The sequence below is a fragment of the Vigna umbellata genome, chromosome 1 (genome assembly GCF_029865625.1).
Source record: "Vigna umbellata cultivar VRB3 chromosome 1, Vumbellata_1.0, whole genome shotgun sequence".
In the NCBI taxonomy this organism is placed as follows: Eukaryota; Viridiplantae; Streptophyta; class Magnoliopsida; order Fabales; family Fabaceae; genus Vigna; species Vigna umbellata.
The window spans coordinates 76,672,895-76,693,876 of record NC_142165.1 but is presented as its reverse complement, the minus strand read 5'-3'; the positions used below and the strand labels follow the sequence as shown (position 1 = coordinate 76,693,876).

Sequence of the window (20,982 nt, the reverse complement as noted above, 5' to 3'; positions counted from 1 at the left end):
AATAAGGGTCAAATCAGAGATTTACTACAGAATTTTGTTACTAAAATTAAAAATCAATTCAACAAGGTAATTAAGACTATTAGATCTGATAATGGCCCTGAATTTAAGTGTGTGGATTTCTATAAATTGCATGGCATCAATCATCAAAGGAGTTGTGTTGAGACTCCTGAGCATAATTCTGTTGTTGAAAGAAAACATCAACGCATACTAAATGTGACTCATGGTCTCCTTTTTCAAGTTAATATCCCTAATGCTTACTGGTCTTATGTTGTTGGACATGCTATTTATCTTATAAATAGGCTGCCTACTCCCATTCTCAATAAGAAAACTCCTCATGATCTTCTCTATAACTTGCCCCCTACCTATTTAAACCTCAAAACCTTTGGATGTTTGTGTTTTGCCTCGACTCTTTAACATAATAAAAGTAAACTTAACCCAAGAGCTAGAAAAGGAATTTGTCTAGGATACAAAACTGGCGTGAAAGGTTACATTGTGCTTGACATAAATACCAAGGAACTCCTTATAAGCATAAATGTTGTCTTCCATGAAGACGTTTTTCCTTATAAAAATCGGCAAGGCAACAGTGAAGATTCTGATAGTGAGGAGGACAAAGCTGATTCCCTCAATGATCTTCTAAGAGATCACTATCACACTGATGATGGCATAAATGCCGAATTGGATGTTGCTGACCAAGAAGACGCACAACAACCCTCTGATAATGGAGGCAACAGTGCCAATGTAGGAGACAGTCAAGAGATTCAAGGGCACAGAAGATCTGACAGACCCAGAAAGACTCCTGAGTACCTAAAAGATTATGTTCATCAGGTCAATCAATCCTTGTCTGTAAAGAATGATTTTAAAACCCCATACCCGATTTCTAATATATTGTGTTGTGATAACTTTTCAGAAAAAACATCTAAGGTACACCATGACAGTCACTGGAAATAAGGAACCTAGATCTTACAATGAGGCAAAAGGCATGAATGAATGGGTAGAGGCCATGCAGAGAGAGATCAAGGCTCTGCAAGACAATGACACATGGGTTCTAACTCAGCTTCCTCCAGGAAAAACTGCTATAGGATGTAAGTGGGTGTATAAAACGAAATACAAAGCTGATGGTAGCATTGAAAGGTTCAAAGCCCATCTGGTGGCGAAAGGTTACACACAGCAGGAGGGAATAGACTATCTTGACACCTTTTCCCCTGTGGCTAAACTGACCACGATTAGGTTACTCATTGCTCTAGCTGCTTCAAACAATTGGTTTCTACACCAACTTGATGTAGATAATGCTTTCCTACACGGAGATCTTAATGAAGAGGTGTATATGGAACCACCTCCAGGTCCGAATAACCACAATGAAGGGCAGGTTTGCAGGTTAACAAAATCCTTATATGGCTTGAAACAAGCCAGTAGGCAGTGGTTTGAAAAATTATCTTCCTTCCTGCTATCTGCCAACTATATTCAATCTAAGTCTGATCACTCCTTGTTCACTAGAAAAACCCTCTACAAGTTTTACTGCTCTACTTGTATATGTGGATGATATTGTGTTAACAGGAAACTCTATGGTGGAAATCAATTGCATAAAGGAACTCCTACACAAGAGATTTCGAATAAAGAACCTTGGAGAACTCAAATACTTCCTAGGATTGGAAGTGGCCAGGTCAATAAGAGGTATCCATCTATGTCAAAGGAAATATGCTTTGGACATACTGGAGGAGACAAGGATGTTGGGATGTAAACCTTCCTCTACTCCCTTCCTAAGCGACACAACCTCATTGTACAAAATGGACAGCTACCTGGATGATCCAGGCCCATACAAAAGGCTAATAGAGAAGTTACTCTATCTTACAAATACAAGACCCGATCTATGTTTTTCAGTTAATTTACTTAGTCAGTTCATGCAATCACCCACTGACTATCATTATCGTGTCATTCAGCACATTCTTAGGTACATTAAATCCAAGCCCTCTGAAGGGTTATTTTTCGTTGCTGACTCTCCTATGCAACTAAAAGCTTTTAGTGACTCTGACTGGGCCACATGTCCCAACACTAGAAGATCCACAACAGGGTTCTGTATCTTCCTCGGATCCTCTCTCATTTCCTGGAAATCTAAGAAGCAGAAAACTGTTTCCAGATCCTCCACCGAAACTGAGTACAGAGCCCTTGCTGCCACTGTATGTGAGATACAGTGGCTCTGCTATCTCCTACAGGACCTTCAAATTGAAGAATCAGGGATCCCAACCTTGTATTGCGACAACAAGTCTGCAAGGCACATAGCCCATAACCAGAGCTTTCACGAACGCACCAAGCATATTGAGCTTGATTGTCATGTTGTTCGTGAGAAAGTTCAAGAACACCTTCTATACTAGTTTAATATATATATATGATAAATTGATATTATTTAAAACTTTTTAAAAATTATAATTATTATTTATATAAATAGATTCCTAGGTGTGATGGTCCGACATACTAACTAAATTGGTTCAAAATTAATGAACTTCGTCTTCATGAATGTATAATTTTCCAATTTTTTTAATAGTTTACATGCAGGGTATGTATCGGTCAAATAATTCATCTAGCATTTTCCCAGATTGAATCAGGCAAGCCAGATGGTTCTTCAAAACGACACAGTGAACAGAGCACAACACTGAACAGAGAATCAGCTCAGAGCCATAGAAGAAAACAAGAATGAGCAGCGGCGCTGGGCAAGTGGCGTGCGTAACCGGCGCTTCCGGTTACATTGCTTCCTGGATCGTCAAATTTCTTCTCCATCGTGGTTACACTGTTAAGGCCACTGTTCGCGACCCAAGTATGCGTTATTTTTTCCTTTTATAATTTGTTGTTTTCGTGGGTGACGATTTTTCGTTACGGTTGTGGTGACAGTGATGCATTTTTCATGTTGAAAATTAAATATTGGATCATATGTGATGTGCAGATGATCCCAAAAAGATAAATCACTTGCTTAAGCTTGATGGTGCCAAGGAGAGATTGCATCTTTGCAAGGCGAATCTTCTAGAAGAAGGTTCATTTGACTCGGTCGTTCAAGGTTGTCACGCTGTGTTTCACACTGCTTCTCCCTTTTATCACGATGTCAAGGATCCGCAGGTTTGTTTCATTTGCAATTCGATTTTTGCATTTTTTATTTATCTAGGCTGTCTGATATATTGTGTTTCTTTTATCCATTTCAGGTTGAATTGTTGGACCCCGCAGTGAAGGGGACTCTCAATGTTCTGAAATCGTGCGTGAAATCGCCAGCATTGAAACGCGTCGTTTTAACCTCTTCTATCGCTGCTGTTGCGTACAACGGAAAGCCTCGAACTCCTGATGTAGTGGTTGACGAAACATGGTTTTCCGATCCAGATTTCTGTAGGGAGTCACAGGTATGTGCCGTTACTAGCAACCAATTGATGGTTGCTTTCTTTTATTGTTTGCTTTTATCCTTGTATAAATTCTTGGCTCTCCAGCACTTGAAACTTCATAGACAGTTGCTCAATTAAGAATGGGATCATAAAAGGCCAATTCATTTTCCATCTTCATTGTCATTATCGTCATCCACTTGACCCACTAACCACTCATTGAACTAATCAATGTCATTTGAGTGTAATAAGGTCAATTTCATCCCTAATATTGCATCTATGAGCATGTTGTTGATTATATTTGATATAATCCAAATCATGCAATTTTTTATCGTCAAGCCTATTCCTCTTTTTTTTTTTTTTCCTTTTTTTAATGAATTTGCATTCTGAATAAATAAAATGTTAATTAGTTTCTTCCTACTGTCTACAAAAATGTTAATAATGAAATGAGCTATAAACAATAATAGTTAAATGTTCAAATACACTCCAGTTGTGCACCGATTAGCTACATGACAAGCTTAAAATATTGATTGCGCTAGCTTTTACAAGTTTGGAGTTGTGCAACCACAATTCTTCCACCATTGAGCTATAAAAGCAAAGAAGTAAATTAAAATTTAAATGTTATATCTTAAAAGTTACTATGGTTACAATAGCTTTTATGAATATATTTAAGTGTCTCACTAGGAGTTGTGGTCTTCGTACTGTTTACAAGAAATTTAATAATGAAATGAGCTATTGTTTGTTAAATGTTCAAATACACTCCAGATGCTCCGATGAGCTAAATGTCAAGCTTAAAATATTGATTGCTAGCTTTTACAAGATTGGAGTTGTGCAACCACAATTCTTCCACCATTGAGCAATAAAAACAAAGAGAGCAACTTAAAATATGAATGTTATAACTTAAAAGTTACTATGCTTACAATAGCTTTTACGAATATATTTAAGTTTCCACTAGGAGTTGTGGTCTTCCTACTGTTTACAAAAAAGTTAATAATGAAATGAGCTATTGTTTGTTAATGTTCAAATACACTTCAGATGCTACGATGCTACAAATCATTCAAAGAAACCATTCATAGAAAAATCAAACGAAATATCTCACAAGGACAACAACCAAGTATTGAGATTATTCACTTCTGATGCATAGTTGCACTACTGAACTAACCTATTTTAAATGCTTCTCTCATTATGTACATATGTCATGACAACTTAATAGTTGTAATATTAAATGCATTAGACAATTGCTACTCAACTGTAATACTTATTTTTATTCAAATGTTGACAAAGTGTTATAATTTGTCATGTATGTTATGTTATCATGTTCTTCACATTTCTTGCTATTTTCTATTTATGTTTCAGATGTGGTATACACTTTCAAAGACTTTGGCTGAAGATGCTGCCTGGAAATTTGTAAAAGAAAACAACATTGACATGGTTACAATTAACCCAGCAATGGTTGTTGGACCTCTCTTGCAACCAGTCCTTAATACCAGTGCTGCTTCAATTTTAAATGTAGTTAATGGTAATTACTATTTATATATTATGCTGAAAAAATTATAGATTTGCTTTGTCTGCATTTTATTGCACAATGTATTTTGGGCTTTAGATATATTGTGACCTTTATGGATGAATTTGCCATTATATTTGGGTTTATTTTAATGTAAAGATAGATTTGAAATTTTGTCCATATTTATGTCTTGATTTAATGAGATTAAGAACCAATTTGAAAAAATAATTAAAGTCTTTCAAAGTGACAATGCTAAAATGTATTTTGTTGTTGAACTTTCTTCCATTTTATCCTGACAAGGTATTTCACATTAGTCTACTTGTGTCTACACACTACAACAAAATAGAATTGCAGAGAAAGAATGCACATCTCAAGGAACGACATGCTCTCTAATGTTGAATACAAATGTTCTTTTACACCATTGGGGAGATGCAACAGACTAGGAGAACAAGGGCAGAAACATGCCTTGAAAAACATTGACTAGACAAATGACGATGGTCTACTGTAATGTCAACACTAAGGTGATATGTGGAACACAATTGCCTAGTGAGGAGCCAAGGATGATCGGTGCGTGGCAACACATCAGGGATCATTTGGTCATGCAACCATTGGGATTGGGTTGCTCTCCTCGAGGTGCACCTAGTACTAACTTCGCCATTGAGATCCTCTAACCAGAAAGAGATTTTATTGAGGAAGAATGAGTGTTTTGGGCCCTTTTGAAGATGCTATTGGGTTAGATTAGTTGAAGATAAAAAATCCATTGAAGATATAGCTTAAAATTGTAGGGAAATTTGAATTTTGTTGAAAGTAGAGATAAAATATGGCACAATTGCGCAGGGTTTTGTGACTTTATTTGGATAAACAGGATGCTAAAAGGATTTATTTATTCTTCTCCAAGTGCCTATAAAGCTATTAAACATCATATACTCTTTCATCAGCATCCATAACCCACTTCAAAATTTACACGATATGATGAATAATATTAACAAATTTCACAAAAATTTACTTTATGTGATGTTCAAACCAAGTTGAAGGAAGCATAGATCCATACAAAAGCTTTGTTGAAGTCAAACATTGATTCTGTTGTTAGCAGGCTGGGAATGACTGACGACATCAGCTTGATGTGGTACACATGAAAGTAATCTCAGAAAAATGAGGCATACAGCATCTCACTCTTCACTCTTCTGAGTTATTTAGTTGTCATTGTGAAGAATATTAGTACTTCCTATTTGCTTCCAAATATTTGATTTTTTGCATTGCCGCCCAATTCTTAGATAATTGAAGAAATTGTTCCTTCACCTTGATGCAGGTGTGCAATCATTTCAGAATGCATCTTTTGGATGGGTCAACGTGAAAGATGTTGCAAATGCCCATATTCTAGCATATGAAAGTTCTTCAGCTAATGGAAGATATTGTTTGGTTGAAAGAGTCGCACATTACTCAGAAGTTCTGAAGATTTTACGTGACTTGTACCCAACATTGCAACTTCCACAGAAGTGAGTACGATTTATTTTGATAGTTTCAAGAATGCATACAATTCGTATAAATCGTGCAAAAATTAATCCTTGATGTGTTGTACCTTACTGTTTAGTGCTTCATTTACTTGTTTGAAAACTGAATTTAGTGTCAGAAACGCATTGCATTGATGATTTGAAACTATACAAACCTTAGGATTATATTGGCTTAACCAACATAACAACCTTCTTAAAATAAGACTACATCCAACTATCACATTGTCCTAATTTGTAATATCAATCTATTGTAACTTGTGCTCATAAACAAATATTTTAAGTTGCTATTATTACAAAATACATTCTGTAGAACATGATGGGGGAAAGTAACTCTCCTCTTAGCTGGAGATTGGATGTCTAATGACGTTTTCATACGTGAATCTTTTATGCATTCCCTATGTTAATTAGGTATCCTGGATCTGAACATGTATTCTTGTGTATACAATATTGATACATATTCAATTCTTGTTGCATATTTGAGATACTTGATGACACCGGAAGACAATGACTAACTTATGTACAACTTTTTCATTTGGAATTCATTACTGAATTATATGTTCCTGAGATGAGGCCAAGAATAAAAACTTTGCATGTGAAGGTCGTTCAATTATTCTTTTGTATGAAAAACCCATTAGGTTGAGGTCCAACCGACTCTTCATTCTGTCTAATTTTGTTTTTCGTTTGTATAATTACAAATAATTCAAGTTTTTTTTAATTTCCTAATACCGTTTCACCGTGTCAACAATATTACCAGGTGTGCAGATAATAAGCCACATGTGCCAATATATCAGGTTTCCAAGGAAAAAGCAAAGAGCTTGGGGATTGAATTTATTCCTTTGGAAGTGAGCCTCAAGGAGACTGTGGAAAGCTTGAAGGAAAAGAAGTTTATAAATTTTAATTTGTCACCTTAATGAAGAAATTTTGATTCGAGATATCTCCCGGAGGAGAAAACGTGAAACCTTGATGTCACTCGGCTTCTTATGCTCATGCTTATGAATAAACTTACAGTAAAATAAGATATAAATCAAAATTGGTGTTAAGTACTGAAATAAACTACTTTTGGTCAGGTTTGTGCTAGGAACAATTAAGTTCCAAACATGCATTAGAGTTTTTATTACATATTGCATTCTTGTTTTAGTATGTTACTAGAAGATGTTTGATGCATCTAGCTCATCCATATATTTTTGTGTTTGTATAATTTGTGGCTCAAATGGAGAATTCATAGGTAAGGTCTGATTGCTAATTAAATCTTGTAAATTGTATGAACGTGGGATAGTTTAAATTTGGTACACACAATGTGTTTGCATGTGTGTTGAGCATAAGAATTTTAAGTAATCTTTTGCCTTTTGACTTTAGTTTCTTTACCTGTTTCACTACCGGGAAATTCTTCCTACACCTTCATATTTTGGTCCTGCATACCATGAATATAAAAGTTTTCATTTTTCTCATTCCTGACTGTATAGTTTGGAACTAAAAATTGAATTTTAGATTATAAATTTTCAGAAGTCATTTTTTTCTTAAAATAATTTCAAATAGAAATAAAAAATGACTTCCTTAAGATGGAGAGTGTTAAAAGAAATAGTTTTATGAGACTTATGAAATATAATTAAAAGTCATTTTTTGACTTTCTGATTGTAAAATTTGAAAATTATTTTGCTTTTTGAATTGTATAATCTATAAGTTTTATTTTTTAAGGAAAGAAACTGACTTTCGGATGGTGTAATCTGGAAGTTATTTTTGAATTCTAAATTATACCATCTAAAATTATTTTTTATTTCGAGGTTATATATTTTGAAAGTCTTTTTTTCAGTTTTGGATTGCATAATTAAGTAGTTTATTTTTAGTTTGTACAAAGGGGAAAAACAAATTTTTCATATTCATCTGGTTGAGGATGAAAAATATAAAAGAATACGCCTCAAAAATGTATACAGACTAGAAAGAATTAATATAAAACTAGAAAGAATTAATATAAAAGAAAGAAAATTTTTATTTAATTGCTTTTAAAAAAAAAATATCCATTCATTTATATATTAAACTCAAACCCTAAAGTAATAATTACAAGATATTTCTAGAATATTCTAATAACTTCTAATAGTTTAATATTTTACCAATAACTTTCAGTACTGCATTTATATTCAATTAATCATAAAATCATTCATTGGAACATCTGTATGTGTTTGGTCCTATCATGCTAAATTAGATTATAAGTAATATTAATAGATGACTTATTATCACAATAAAAGATCGTAGTTCTTCACATGCCATTTTAAATTATTTAGAATAATTCTCATCCATAACAATTCACACATCTTTATTGCCATAGCTTGGAGTTTAGTCTCTACATTAAACCTTGCAACAACAGTTTGTTTTTTGTTTCTCCAAGTCACTAAATTTTCACCCAAGAACATGTAGTATCCTGATGTGGATTTCCTATCAAGATAGACCCTACATAATCTGCATAAGTATACACTTCCATTTTTTATTTTTCATTTCTCTTGAACAATTATCCCCTTCTTGGACTTGTCTTTAAATATTGAAGAATTTTGTTTAAAGCTTTAAATCATTTTTGCATTTTGTCTAATCTGTGATTACTTAAGGGTATTTTAAATGAAAACACACTTTTATCCTCAGTTTTTAGTTGATGTGCATGCATGACAGAAGAGAATTTGAAAAGAAGGAACCGATTTTATGCCACTGTAACCGATTTCAGACATTGCAAAGAAGGACCTTCCCAGCTGTGAATCAAGCTTATGAGTTGCTGAATATTTCTCTGAGCTTCTCAAAAGTGGTGTTAAGCTGTTAATACAACTTCCATGGTGGTCCAAAAAGATGACGATATTGAAGATGAAGAAGAAAGAACCAATTCCCCTTGATGTGTAACCGATTCCAATTATGCTACGCTTTAAAGTAATGATAGATGAAATTATCATTTTGTTTTTAATTTTTAATTTTTTTATATTGTAACCATTACATCATTAATATAATATATTTTTTTTCAATTTTTGATTTCTTTAAATAAAATATCTTTATTTTTATTTTAGTTTTCACATATTTTTCTTCTTTCCTTTTTCTATTTCTTTTCCCTTGGCCGAACATAGCCTTAGCAAATATAATTTCCATTTATTTTAAATTTGATAAAAGATATTTTAAGATATATTTTTCAATTTGAAAAAATATAACAATTGAAAGAAAAATATCTTCTTAGGACATTTTATGATGTATTAATTATTTGTTAATTTTTTCAATTCTACTATTTCAAATAATTTAAGAAAACATTACTTATAAATATTATTTTAATTAGGCTTAATTACCTACTTAGTCCCCATGTTCGGAGGTAATTTGCTGTTTAGTACCCGGTTTTAAAAATGTAGGCATTTGATACCTATGTTTTGAAATTTGTATCAATTGAATCCTACCCACTTAACGCCGTTATAAATCTAACGTTTTTCTGACATCAACTTTGAATTGTGGACGAGCGGTAGTGGACGAGCGTCCGAGCATCGTTGGACGAGCGTCCTCTTCTGTTGGACGAGCGTCCTCCTCTGTTTGGACGAGCGTCCTCCACTGTTGGACGAGCGTCCTCCACTGTTGGATGAGCGTCCTCCTCTGTTTGGACGAGCGTCCTCCTCTGTTTGGACGAGCGTCCTTCACTGTTGGACGAGCGTCCTCCACTGTTGGACGAGCGTCCTCCTCTGTTTGGACGAGCGTCCTCCACTGTTGGACGAGCGTCCTCCACTGTTGGACGAGCGTCCTCCTCTGTTTGGACGAGCGTCCTCCAGTGTTGGACGAGCGTCCTCCTCTGTTTGGACGATCGTCCACAACCGCTCGTCCACAATTCAAAGTTGATGTCAGAAAAACGTTAGATTTATAACGGCGTTAAGTGGGTAGGATTCAATTGATACAAATTTCAAAACATAGGTATCAAATGCCTACATTTTTAAAACCGGGTACTAAACAGCAAATTACCTCCGAACATGGGGACTAAGTAGGTAATTAAGCCTTTTAATTATTAATGTAAGAACGTAGAAAATACAGTATTAAAATTGATAGGTGTTTTAAAATTTGGAGACTAATTATTTTAATGTTAAAAAATTTGATGATATAAATAGAATTTTATAAATGCGTCTCATTATCTAAACTACTTATCATCTCTCTAAAACCTTTTCTTTAGACTTCATCTCCCTTCTCTCTAAGATTGTTAGCACTTGAGTTATATATTTAAATATCGAAAGGTGCCTAGATGAACATGACAATATATTTGTTGAATATGTTATAATTTGAGTGAAGTGTGTATCCTAATGAGTGAATAATTGCTTATTGATGATTATTATAGTGTATGTTAGTGGAATGATGCTTGGTTGAATTTGTAATCTTGCTATTTTGGAGTTATATGAGATCTAATTTGTTATAGAATTGATAATAGTGAAGAGGGAATGTTGTTGGGCTGATTTTTGGTTTAAATTGAGGTTTTTGTAGGTGAAGTTCTTAAAAAGTGATTTGGAACTAAAATTTATGTTGGAAAATTGTTTTTTAGATCATTTTAAACTTGTCTAAAACTTCAAATAACCATGAATTTGATGTTGAGTTAATAAGTAGTCAATAGGTTGACTTTAAGTTGCTTTTGGTCAATTTTTAGAGGTTTTAATAGGTGAAATCTAAAGGAGCAAGTATAAGTTAAAAATGAAGGTTTATGGTCTGTTTTTAAGTTAATTGTGACTTATTTAGACCCTTAGTTTGCAAATTTCTGGTTTATAATGTGTAAAATTGGTTATAGGTGTTTTGAGTCGTTTAGTTTATTCTAATGCATTTTGTTTCTTAAAAATGAGTTATGTAGTATTCAATTTCATCCATAAACATGTTTTTACATTAGTCTTAGTGTCAAGAAAGTTAGTTTGGTCATTTGGATAGGTTCAAGGTGCATCTAAATCACTACAACAAGTTGTTGTCATCTGGTATGACGTTGAACGGTCTTGTGTGACGCTTAGCGTTGTCAAAATCGATAGCCCCTGGGCTCCAAGACATTGAGCACCACTTTGGGAACTGAGCACTACAAAGTCAATGAGCTCTCTAACTTTTGGACATTGAGAGGTGTAGTTGAGCAATAAGCGTCACTTGCTTACTATAGGTTTGGCACTAAGTGCCAAGGTTCTGGCTATAGGCGCCTGGTTAACAGTTTGGGTTTTTATTTTCTTTTCTTTTATTTCTTATGGATGAGAGATATGTTAATACTTTAAATTTTGTTTGGTAATATATATTGAATATTATGACGGTTTATGCATGGGGTTATATGTGTATTGAAGTATGGTTTGAAAAGAGTTTCTAAGGTGAATTTTTTTATGGTTGTTTCAAGTAGAGTAATGTATTGATGTAGGGACTCAACATTGGAAGTTATCCTGACGCTCCAATAATCACTCTATCTTAGGTAGAGAAGGGAACTATGTGGTGAGGAGTAGCATGAGGTCTTAGTCTGTGGTCTGATGTTCTTTGTCCATAGGCCGTTAACAGATTAATCTTGTATGGTAGCTTGGGGGAGCAGTTGTTTTACTTACAAGTATACAACTTGCTATAGTCTTGCATGATTTGATTATTTTATAATATTAACTTATCCTTCTTATGTTGTTATTTGATTGTGTTTATTCTATCACTTGAAATGATCACATGATGGGTGTGAACAAAGGAAGATGAAGTTTATTTGGAGTAGGCTCTAGGAGGTGAAAGAGTAGATGCTTAGTTGCTTAGTATAGTTAAAGTTCTTTTTAAGGTTATAATCTAGAATTTGTCTGTAAATAAGTAAATAATTAGAGTTATGTATATGAATTTGAATTATAGTTAGTTCTTTTGGATAATTGTATCGATATTTTTATATACCTTCTTAGTTAATTGTTCTAGTTTATTGATTTTGTGATGTTTCCTTAATAATGTTTCATACTATTTAAAAGAGATGTTACAACTATTACCATTAAGGACATTATATAAATATTCATTTTTTATCTATTAAAACGTTTTTTTAATCTATTATATTAGTCAAATTCTTCACAAACTTTATTTTCAAATCCACTTTCAATCACCCCTAAATCCCTTTAAAAAAACAACATACACTTTATTTTAAAATCCCCTCAAATCCATCCATTCACTTTTCCTAAAATCTATCCTCACAAGTGAACATAATCATAATATCCTACTTGCCAACAATTTGTTTTAGTTCTAAATATAGATATAAGATATAAATCCAATTTCATCTATTTTTCCACTGATATTTTATTTTTCAAAAACAAAAAAAAATTCTAAGGGTAAAATTTGTTATGGGTTTAGGCCGGATTCGGTTGAAAAAAATCATTAAAGAGTGTTTCTCCTTTCATTACCTCACATTTCTCCCTACATTCCCACATTCCAAAAGTAACCCTCTTTAACGAATTTCAAAATTCGTTGAAGCTTTCGAAAAATGTGGGGTGATGTAAGGAGAAACACTCAAATTTAAACTTTCCATATGAGACAATTTTGAGTTCGACCCACTAAGAACTTGACTCACTTGGATTGACTCATAAATCCACCTAATTATTACTTTGTGTTTCAGTATTATTACTTAACACTATTTTTTTTATTGAATTATAAATAAGAATAAAGAAGAAAATGCTTTAAGAGAGCAAAATATTGTGGACTTTTCCATTGAAGATTCTAATCTTATAAATAGATAAGTGACACAAAAATTATGAATGTTAGATACTTATTTATTTTGCTTTTAGTGCTTGATTATAGATTGTGTTTGGAGTTTAAGATGATTTTGAATTGTATTATATTTTTTTTGTTTGTCTATGAAGTTTAATATCCTTTTGGACTTAAATTTATTTATATTTGAATTAGAAAAAAATTGTTATATTTTTTTGGAATTAAACAAAAAACTTGTAAGTGAACTAGGTTTTGTTGGTTCACTAAGTAACCAATCTGTTGTAGACCGAGAGTTGAGTTGAATGACCCATTTTAACATCATTAATTAATATATTTAAGGTATGCAAAAATATTTTTTTATTTAATACCTTCGACTCCAAATACTAAAACTACTAATAATTAAAAATTAAGGAATTAAAATTATAGGATAAATTTTAGTAATTAAAATTTAATATTTTTATAAGATAGGAGCTAAAATTATAATTTATCAAAAAATCAATTTTAAATTAAAAAAACTAGAATATATATATATATATATATATATATATATATATATATATATATATATATATATATATATATATATATATATATATATAGTTTCGGTAGGGTTTGGAGGTCTCTTGCTAAAACACTCCTGGTTGTACTTAAGACTAGATGGACGTTGAAGACCGGACAGACGGACTTTGTTCGAAGCGCTCCAAGTTGAAGACCGGACCGGGCGGGCTTTGCTCCAAGCGAGTGGACGGACGTTGCTCCATGCACTAGGTTGAAGACCGATCAGACGTTTCTCCATGCACTCCAGGTGGTCGTCCACCTCCTTCTCCAAGCCGGGCGGGCACCTCTCAAAGGCACTCCGACGCTCAAGTTAGTAATGTAACCGAGCGGTAAGTAATGCATGTATATAATGCATCGTGTCTAAAGTCATACTTGAGACCTTTATTTATACTTAGTTGTGATGAGCTTTTACCTTTTGTCGGCCTAATGACGGTCCAATCGCACCTTAACCTTCATTAGGGACCTCCATTAGGGGGTTAATGAGTCATTATCGTTTATAATCTAACCATGTGGTTGGCTCGGCCGGTAGTTAGGCGGCTGATGGACGGTCAGCTTAATAATCAGCCGCTCAGTCGGCCTTATCTGAGGACTGTCTAGTCCGGTGGTATGGGTAGACCATTCGATAAGCGATAGAGTATGGAGACCGAATGATTCCATCGGTGTATGAAGGAGCAGGGGACCATTATACATATATACATATATACATATATACATATATACATATATACATATATACATATATACATATATACATATATAGATATATATATATATATATGTGTGTTTTTTTTTTTGAGAGTGTACATAGAAATTACATTTACCTCTTTTAAAATTCTTGATAAATGTTATTTATTTATATTTTTCGGACACTTACCTCTTTTTCATGAAGAATAATTTAATTTTAATTTTATTATTATTGTTATTATAATTTTAGTATTTATTAAAAGCATAAAAAAAAAGATGAATGTGTAATAAATATCATGTAGCATATATTATGTAGATAACATGTAAATTGCCCCTTTCAGAAAGAGAAAATGTCTACAAGGAGGTCCCATCGTCATGAGTCATGCTTGTGAGTGGAAGAATAGTTCCACTTCTTGTACCTCACAATACAATCCTCTCACTTACCCTTAACACGCAAATTAAGGCTAAAGAACAATCTGGAGCAACGCATAGACTTCTCAGAGGCTCACCCTTTTCCATGGCCTGAGTCCTACCAAGAACGAATCTTGAAAGTTACATATAATAAAACAAACAGTCATGCTTCTGGTGCCACCAAGGGCCAGGTAATTCAATCCAATCTCTAATCTTTCATCTCTAATTTCTAACACAAAGAAAGCACACTCTTGTTCCTTTATTGGCTCTTCCATATGACTCTTCATCAAGTTTTTTGGCTAGTGTTATTCTGTGCCATGCCATCTTGCCTCCACTACACCTTAGATTCTCTCTCCTCTTCCATCTCACTTCAATTTTAAAAAGGTTTTTCCTTTATGCTCAGTGCTGTATTATTGGGAAGAGAATCCAACTGGGTAGTCTTTACTTTGCTCAAATAAGCTTCTTTGGGAATCTTTGTCACCCCAACATCTAAATTTGAGAATACTATTCGACATCATTCCTGGGCAATTGTTTAGTCAGATATATATTCCTTGATCAGGACCCCTCAAAAATGAATTCTTTGACTGTTTTTTGTTCTAGGTATATGCTTCTTTGCATATATTCCATATTAAGTCTGTGTGCGTCTGTTTTACATAATATATTGGGAAGGTTTTCTGTGTTCTATTCCATTTTCATATCATAGTGGTAGTTAATTTCAAATGGATGTTGCTGACGCACCATTTTGTTGAGACTGCTGCTGATTATTCGTTTGGGGTGCAGAAAGAACACATGGATGATGGAAATGCTGAGCTTTCTGATAAGCTTTCAAATAATGTTCTATTTTTGAATCCAGAGTCATCTAGCAGTTTTCAGGCTTCAGCATCTGTGAACACAGTTCCTGAATTATGTAGGAGTAGCAGCAGAACATGCACCCACACTCACACTTGCAACCCACCTGGCCCTGATGCTGCTCACACACACACATGCTATCACACTCACACCCAAATATTTGCACCTGAAGATGATGACCACAAGGAGCACACCAACTCCAAATCAAAAAGGCCTTCTGGCAACCGAGAAGCAGTTAGGAAGTATAGGGAGAAGAAGAAGGCACACACAGCATACATGGAGGAGGAAGTTAAGAAATTGCGTTTGGTGAATCAGCAACTAGCGAGAAAACTACAAGGGCAGGCACTTCTTGAAGCAGAATTGGCAAGGTTGAGGAGCATTTTGGCACTCCTAAAGGGGAAAATAGACAGTGAATTGGGTGCTTTCCCCTTTCAGAAGCAGTGTAACTCTTACATTCTGAAAGAAGGGGATGCTGGTTTGCTTTCTACTGCAAGGACATATGGCCTTCAGTGTCAGAACAAGTTGCCATGCTTTCATCCACATGCAGGATCATCATCCCAGGTCAACATTTGTGCATATGGAAAGTCCGTGAGTCCATGGGAAGGAAACTGCCAACCTGAAATTGTAGATTGTCATGTTGATGCAAATAACTTGACCAGTACTGAAGGACAAACTGTTGAGACAGTGGATAACTTCTTGTCATCTGCATCTCAAGAGTGATGGTTTAGGCCCATAAATGTCTTTCTTCTCAATTGCTGTCACTGATACTAGGTAAGATGATGTACATTTAGTTAGTGTTACCTAAAAGGTTTGTTTCTTACATCATAAAGTGAGTCATGAAGTTTGCATTCTGCAATCTATAGGATATGTATATATATAGGCAATGTATATTTAGAGATTTGTACAATATGTATGCTAGCACACATAAAGTAAGTGTTCTACTTCTTGATAAACAGATTTTGTTGTGTATTAAGTTTATATTGCTAAATAAACTAGTACTTCAAATTTAATTTTGCTATTAAAAACTAATATTTTTTCCTATATTTAATGATGTAAACATTAGATATTGGATTTATTAGGATTGGCTGCTGTATAAGCCACTCATCATGTGGATTTTTTCATTTGAGAAAATTCATAGTTCAGTTTTATCCTTTTTCAATCTTCTGAACCATGGATTATAACTGAATGACTGGTATGAAAGACATGTATGTTGAGTTCACGTATGCATCATATGATTGGAAATAAGAAAAATGAATATTACCAAATTCTACCTTCAAGAGTAGCAATTTCTTAACCTCCAGCATATTCTAAAGATAAGCCTCGAAATATTAGGTTGCAAGTTAATTAATTTAATGTGTAAATGGATGTTCTCTTATATGTTTTTAACTTCAAAGAATAAGATTAGACATTTTACTGTTCATAGATCATTCTTAAGAAAATAGGGATAATGTTTATTGGTTTGCCTCGATATCATTATGTTCTTGGATACGTTATAAGAACTAAAGAAAGTTGAATTCAACTTATTATTCACTAGATGGCACTATGTGTTTACAATCTCACACTAGTGGTGTCTATCCAAACTAGAGTGCGACATCATGCTGTTTGTTGTCTCCAACCTTTCGACGACTTCATTCCATTTTACTGTAGAGTGTTGTGAATAGTAAAATTCCTAACATACTTGACCATTTTCTCATATTGGTTTAAACAATAGTAGCATCCAATGTTCGAATTTTTTGAATTAATTTATTAATGAAAAGCGAATCTTAATAGTTTATGTATGTTAAGAAAAACTATTGTTGTAGCATTTTATTTAATAGTGTAAAACTACTAAATACATTATATATATGATAATTATTAAGCAGAAAAGACTATTATATTATAGTCATCCATATAAGTATGTACTACACGTAGATAATTATATAACTAAATTAACATAACAGAGTTTTCTTTAAAAAAAAAACATTACACATAACAAGATCACCCTAAAATTATATTATTGTATCACTCTTGTCCTGCACTAAATCAATGGTTACATCATCTGCTCACATTATTAAGGTAATCATTGCAAAGAAAGAGAACACGCAGAAAAAACAATACAAAATAAATGATAAGCTAATGTGCAAAAAAAGTAATAAAACATGTATAGATATATTATCAAATATAAATCATTCATAACAACAACCATATCACATACAAAGACTCATATTAGACTCGACGATCCAGATACACGTATTGATATAAAACTCTAGCGAGTTATGCACTTGTGATGGTCTCTACTGCTCTATAGAGTCATTATCAATGGGTTTCACCATACCACACACACGGTTAGTCCATTAACATCTTTAGCCAAGGAAAAGGCCCTAGACTTGGACCTCCTTCTCTTCTCATCACATACTTCACCCTTCTCTACTTGAGATTAGATAATTATTAGAGAACCAAAATAACTCCCAATATTGAATCCATATATCAATACGTAAACTATTGTAACCACAACTAATCCTCCTTGGATTAGTACCAACCATTATAAGATTAACATCATAAACCAATCATCATTTTAACATTTACAAAATTGCACATTAAACATATCAGAAGAGAACATATAAATATAGTTATACTTTGTTAATTTCACGAGAATATTTACTCGCTCAACAAGTAGTGTCTCAGAGCACACTCGTAAAGCGACCAAATAGCTCGCCCGATGAGATTATCACTAGAACTCACAAGCTTATACTCTCACAAAAGTTGCTCAACAAGACTTGTCTCACCCAACTTTGGCTTTGCCCAACGAGTGTATTCTCGCTCAACAACTATCAAGTTAGTAACTCGATGACTTTGACTTCTACCAGCGAGTATATTCTCGCTCAACGAGTATACTCTCGCTTAGCGACAACCAAGTTAGTAGCTCTTTAACTTTGGCTTCACATAACAAGTATATTCTCGCCTAATGAGTCTACATAATTTTGAAGAACATCATTTTTGCAGATTTATGTTATCTCAGTCCTACAACTTAGTCCAAAAACAATCACAAATGTCAAAACATACCAACTATCAAATTGTACATTACTTAATGACCCAATTTCAAAATACAATTCATGTAAGCCAAATTAAATCCTAACTCAACTCTACATATCATATTTCATTAAACATCTTAATCACACAAACAAAATATCATACATGTACACAATTAGAAATTACAAGGTATCTATCAGTTAAAAGTGATGTAATTAGCTTTCCTTACCAAAAAGAGAGGCCAAACTGTTCAAAAACCCTAAAAACACCTCCAGACACATATGAAGTTCTATCTACCCCTATGAACAACACAAAAATGATTTAAAATATAGGGAAACACTAGAAGGGGAGGGGGGAGGTGTTTGAATAGTGTTTCAAATTTGTTTCACAGAACAATGTTTAATAACTATTGTGAGTGTTAGACAAACTGCAATAGTTGTTAGATGCTTGTGTTTTCAAATAAGCGTTTAGGAAAACGTTTTTAATAGGAGAAATAATAACACAAGTATTTTTATATTTGTTCACTTAGCCTTATCTACGTCTAGTCTCCCTTAAGACCTTTTAAGGGATTCTACTAATCTTTAACAAGATTACAACTAGTATAACCCACACCTAACAGACAAGTATTATGAATCACTTGTGGTTCTTGTAGTCAACCTAACTAGTTTGAGGTTAATCGATCCTAGTATCAATCGTAGACAACAGTCTATATCGTTTAACTCAACTGAGTTAAACATTACAAGTGTTTTAATTCACTTTTGAATATACAAAGACAATCAGTGTTTTAATTCACTTCTGAATATACAAAGATAATCAGTGTTTTTAAGTACAAGCACAAATTCAAATAACTCTCTAAGAGAGGGTAAATTCAATACAATGAAACTTGATAACTTGAAAGACTTTTTCTTGTTGAAAGAGCAGACTAGGCGATGTAAGCTTTGAAAGAGATTAACAGCGTAAGAGTTCAATGATAGCTAATTGTTCTTTTTATATTCTCTTCACCAAGTCCTCCTTTTATAGTCATTTTCAATAAAGATTAGTTACTTTTGGGAAGATTTGTACACTTGAGAGTAGGTGGCTTTTGGTACAAAGATTTGTACTTTTCTACATCTTGGGAAGAGCAGCATTGCTTTAATAGTGAGAGCTTGTACGACAATAACAATACATAAAACTTTAAGAAAACATTCCAAGAATGTCTTTCTATCTGTCAACATCTTTCTGATCCATATGTAGGGCTTTTGAATAAAGCTTGGTATTGTCATTATCTTCATAGATAAAAAGAAAAAAAGAAAAACAGACAAAGGTACAATATGTTCATGCATATAATGTTCTTACGTTAAGAGAACGTTTAAGCATGTGTGAGCTTTAGTGTTGTATATTAAACTTTAAAACTCGAGTTGCTAGACAATCTAGTTTCTCTAAGAGATATTGTCTTACAAAGAACAAGACACACCATTAGGATCATTGATCAATAAAGACTAGTAAATAAAATTCAAACACTACATGTGAGCTAAAAAAGGTCACATGCAAAGGAAGAACAAATAGACCAATAAAAGGAACAGAGAACCAACTTAATCTATTGAAGAAACTGATCGAACAGAAGTGGAGAGCTCGTCCCAAGGATCACTCAAGCGTCTCCGAACTTCAAACAGATGAACATAAGGTGAGAAAAACCTAGAAAGAAGGGAGAGAGATCTAGGAGGAAGGTTTTTATGGAGAATGTGTGTTTTTAAATAATGAAACTCATTTATACTTTAAACTTTTAATATTAAAAATAATTTAGTCTCACAATTTTAAACACTATCAATTCTAAAACACAATTTTCTAAACTCTTTCAATTTTAAACACTATCAATTCTAAAACACAATTTTCTAAACTCTTATATAAGTGTACGTAATTCAATTAAACTTAGAGTTATTTATCATAGAAATTTTGTCTAGGTTGATTAATGATATATTAGTAAAAAATGTTATATTAATGATCTTGAATCTAAATGAATAATTGATCTATTTGAATTTACTTTTGTTGTTGTTTTGTTTTCGTCTTCACAAGTTGTACTGATTTAATTTTATTATGATTCTAATAATTGAGAATCTAATCTCCTACGTTTATGTTTGATAAATTGTTAATAGTGTATTCAATGAAAAAAAAACTTAGATTTATATTATTAATTGAAAATTATTTTGGTATAAATTACGATTCTTAGTTTAACATAACATACGCTCCTTTTTGTAGGAAAACTACAATTTGATATCCTATAATTTGGTTCAAGTTTCCATTTTAGTTGAGATGAGTTGACTTTCCATTTTGGTTCAAGTTAACCACTAAAATGCTTTATTCTTGGTGGTTTCTTCTCGTATCTTTGTCTTCTTTAAAATTTCATGAATTAGGTTGAGTTCCATATGTAGATTAACATTATCATTATCTTCATCAA

The 20,982-nt window shown here is 33.2% G+C and overlaps 2 protein-coding genes across 2 annotated transcripts; both read left to right on the top strand.

Moving 5' to 3' along the window:
* The first annotated feature begins 2,500 nt into the window (after positions 1 to 2,500).
* On the top strand, positions 2,501 to 7,721 carry LOC148206407 (cinnamoyl-CoA reductase CAD2). Its single transcript, XM_088104273.1, has 6 exons — positions 2,501 to 2,809; positions 2,936 to 3,105; positions 3,189 to 3,380; positions 4,713 to 4,875; positions 6,170 to 6,356; positions 7,126 to 7,721. The coding sequence occupies exons 1-6, from the start codon at positions 2,689 to 2,691 to the stop codon at positions 7,280 to 7,282; spliced, it is 990 nt and encodes a 329-aa protein (XP_087960399.1). The 5' UTR covers positions 2,501 to 2,688; the 3' UTR covers positions 7,283 to 7,721.
* Positions 7,722 to 14,639: 6,918 nt separating this feature from the next.
* LOC148206406 (basic leucine zipper 24-like) lies at positions 14,640 to 16,494 on the top strand. Its single transcript, XM_088104272.1, has 2 exons — positions 14,640 to 14,881; positions 15,471 to 16,494. The coding sequence occupies exon 2, from the start codon at positions 15,480 to 15,482 to the stop codon at positions 16,257 to 16,259; it is 780 nt and encodes a 259-aa protein (XP_087960398.1). The 5' UTR covers positions 14,640 to 14,881; positions 15,471 to 15,479; the 3' UTR covers positions 16,260 to 16,494.
* The last annotated feature ends 4,488 nt before the right edge of the window (positions 16,495 to 20,982 follow it).

Excerpts from the sequence above, each read along its gene's own strand:
- LOC148206407 (XM_088104273.1), top strand. The coding sequence starts at position 2,689 with ATGAGCAGCGGCGCTGGGCAAGTGGCGTGCGTAACCGGCGCTTCCGGT. Across the intron at positions 4,876-6,169 it reads AATTTTAAATGTAGTTAATG|GTGTGCAATCATTTCAGAAT; the intron begins GTAATTACTATT and ends ACCTTGATGCAG. Across the intron at positions 6,357-7,125 it reads ACATTGCAACTTCCACAGAA|GTGTGCAGATAATAAGCCAC; the intron begins GTGAGTACGATT and ends CAATATTACCAG.
- LOC148206406 (XM_088104272.1), top strand. The coding sequence starts at position 15,480 with ATGGATGATGGAAATGCTGAGCTTTCTGATAAGCTTTCAAATAATGTT.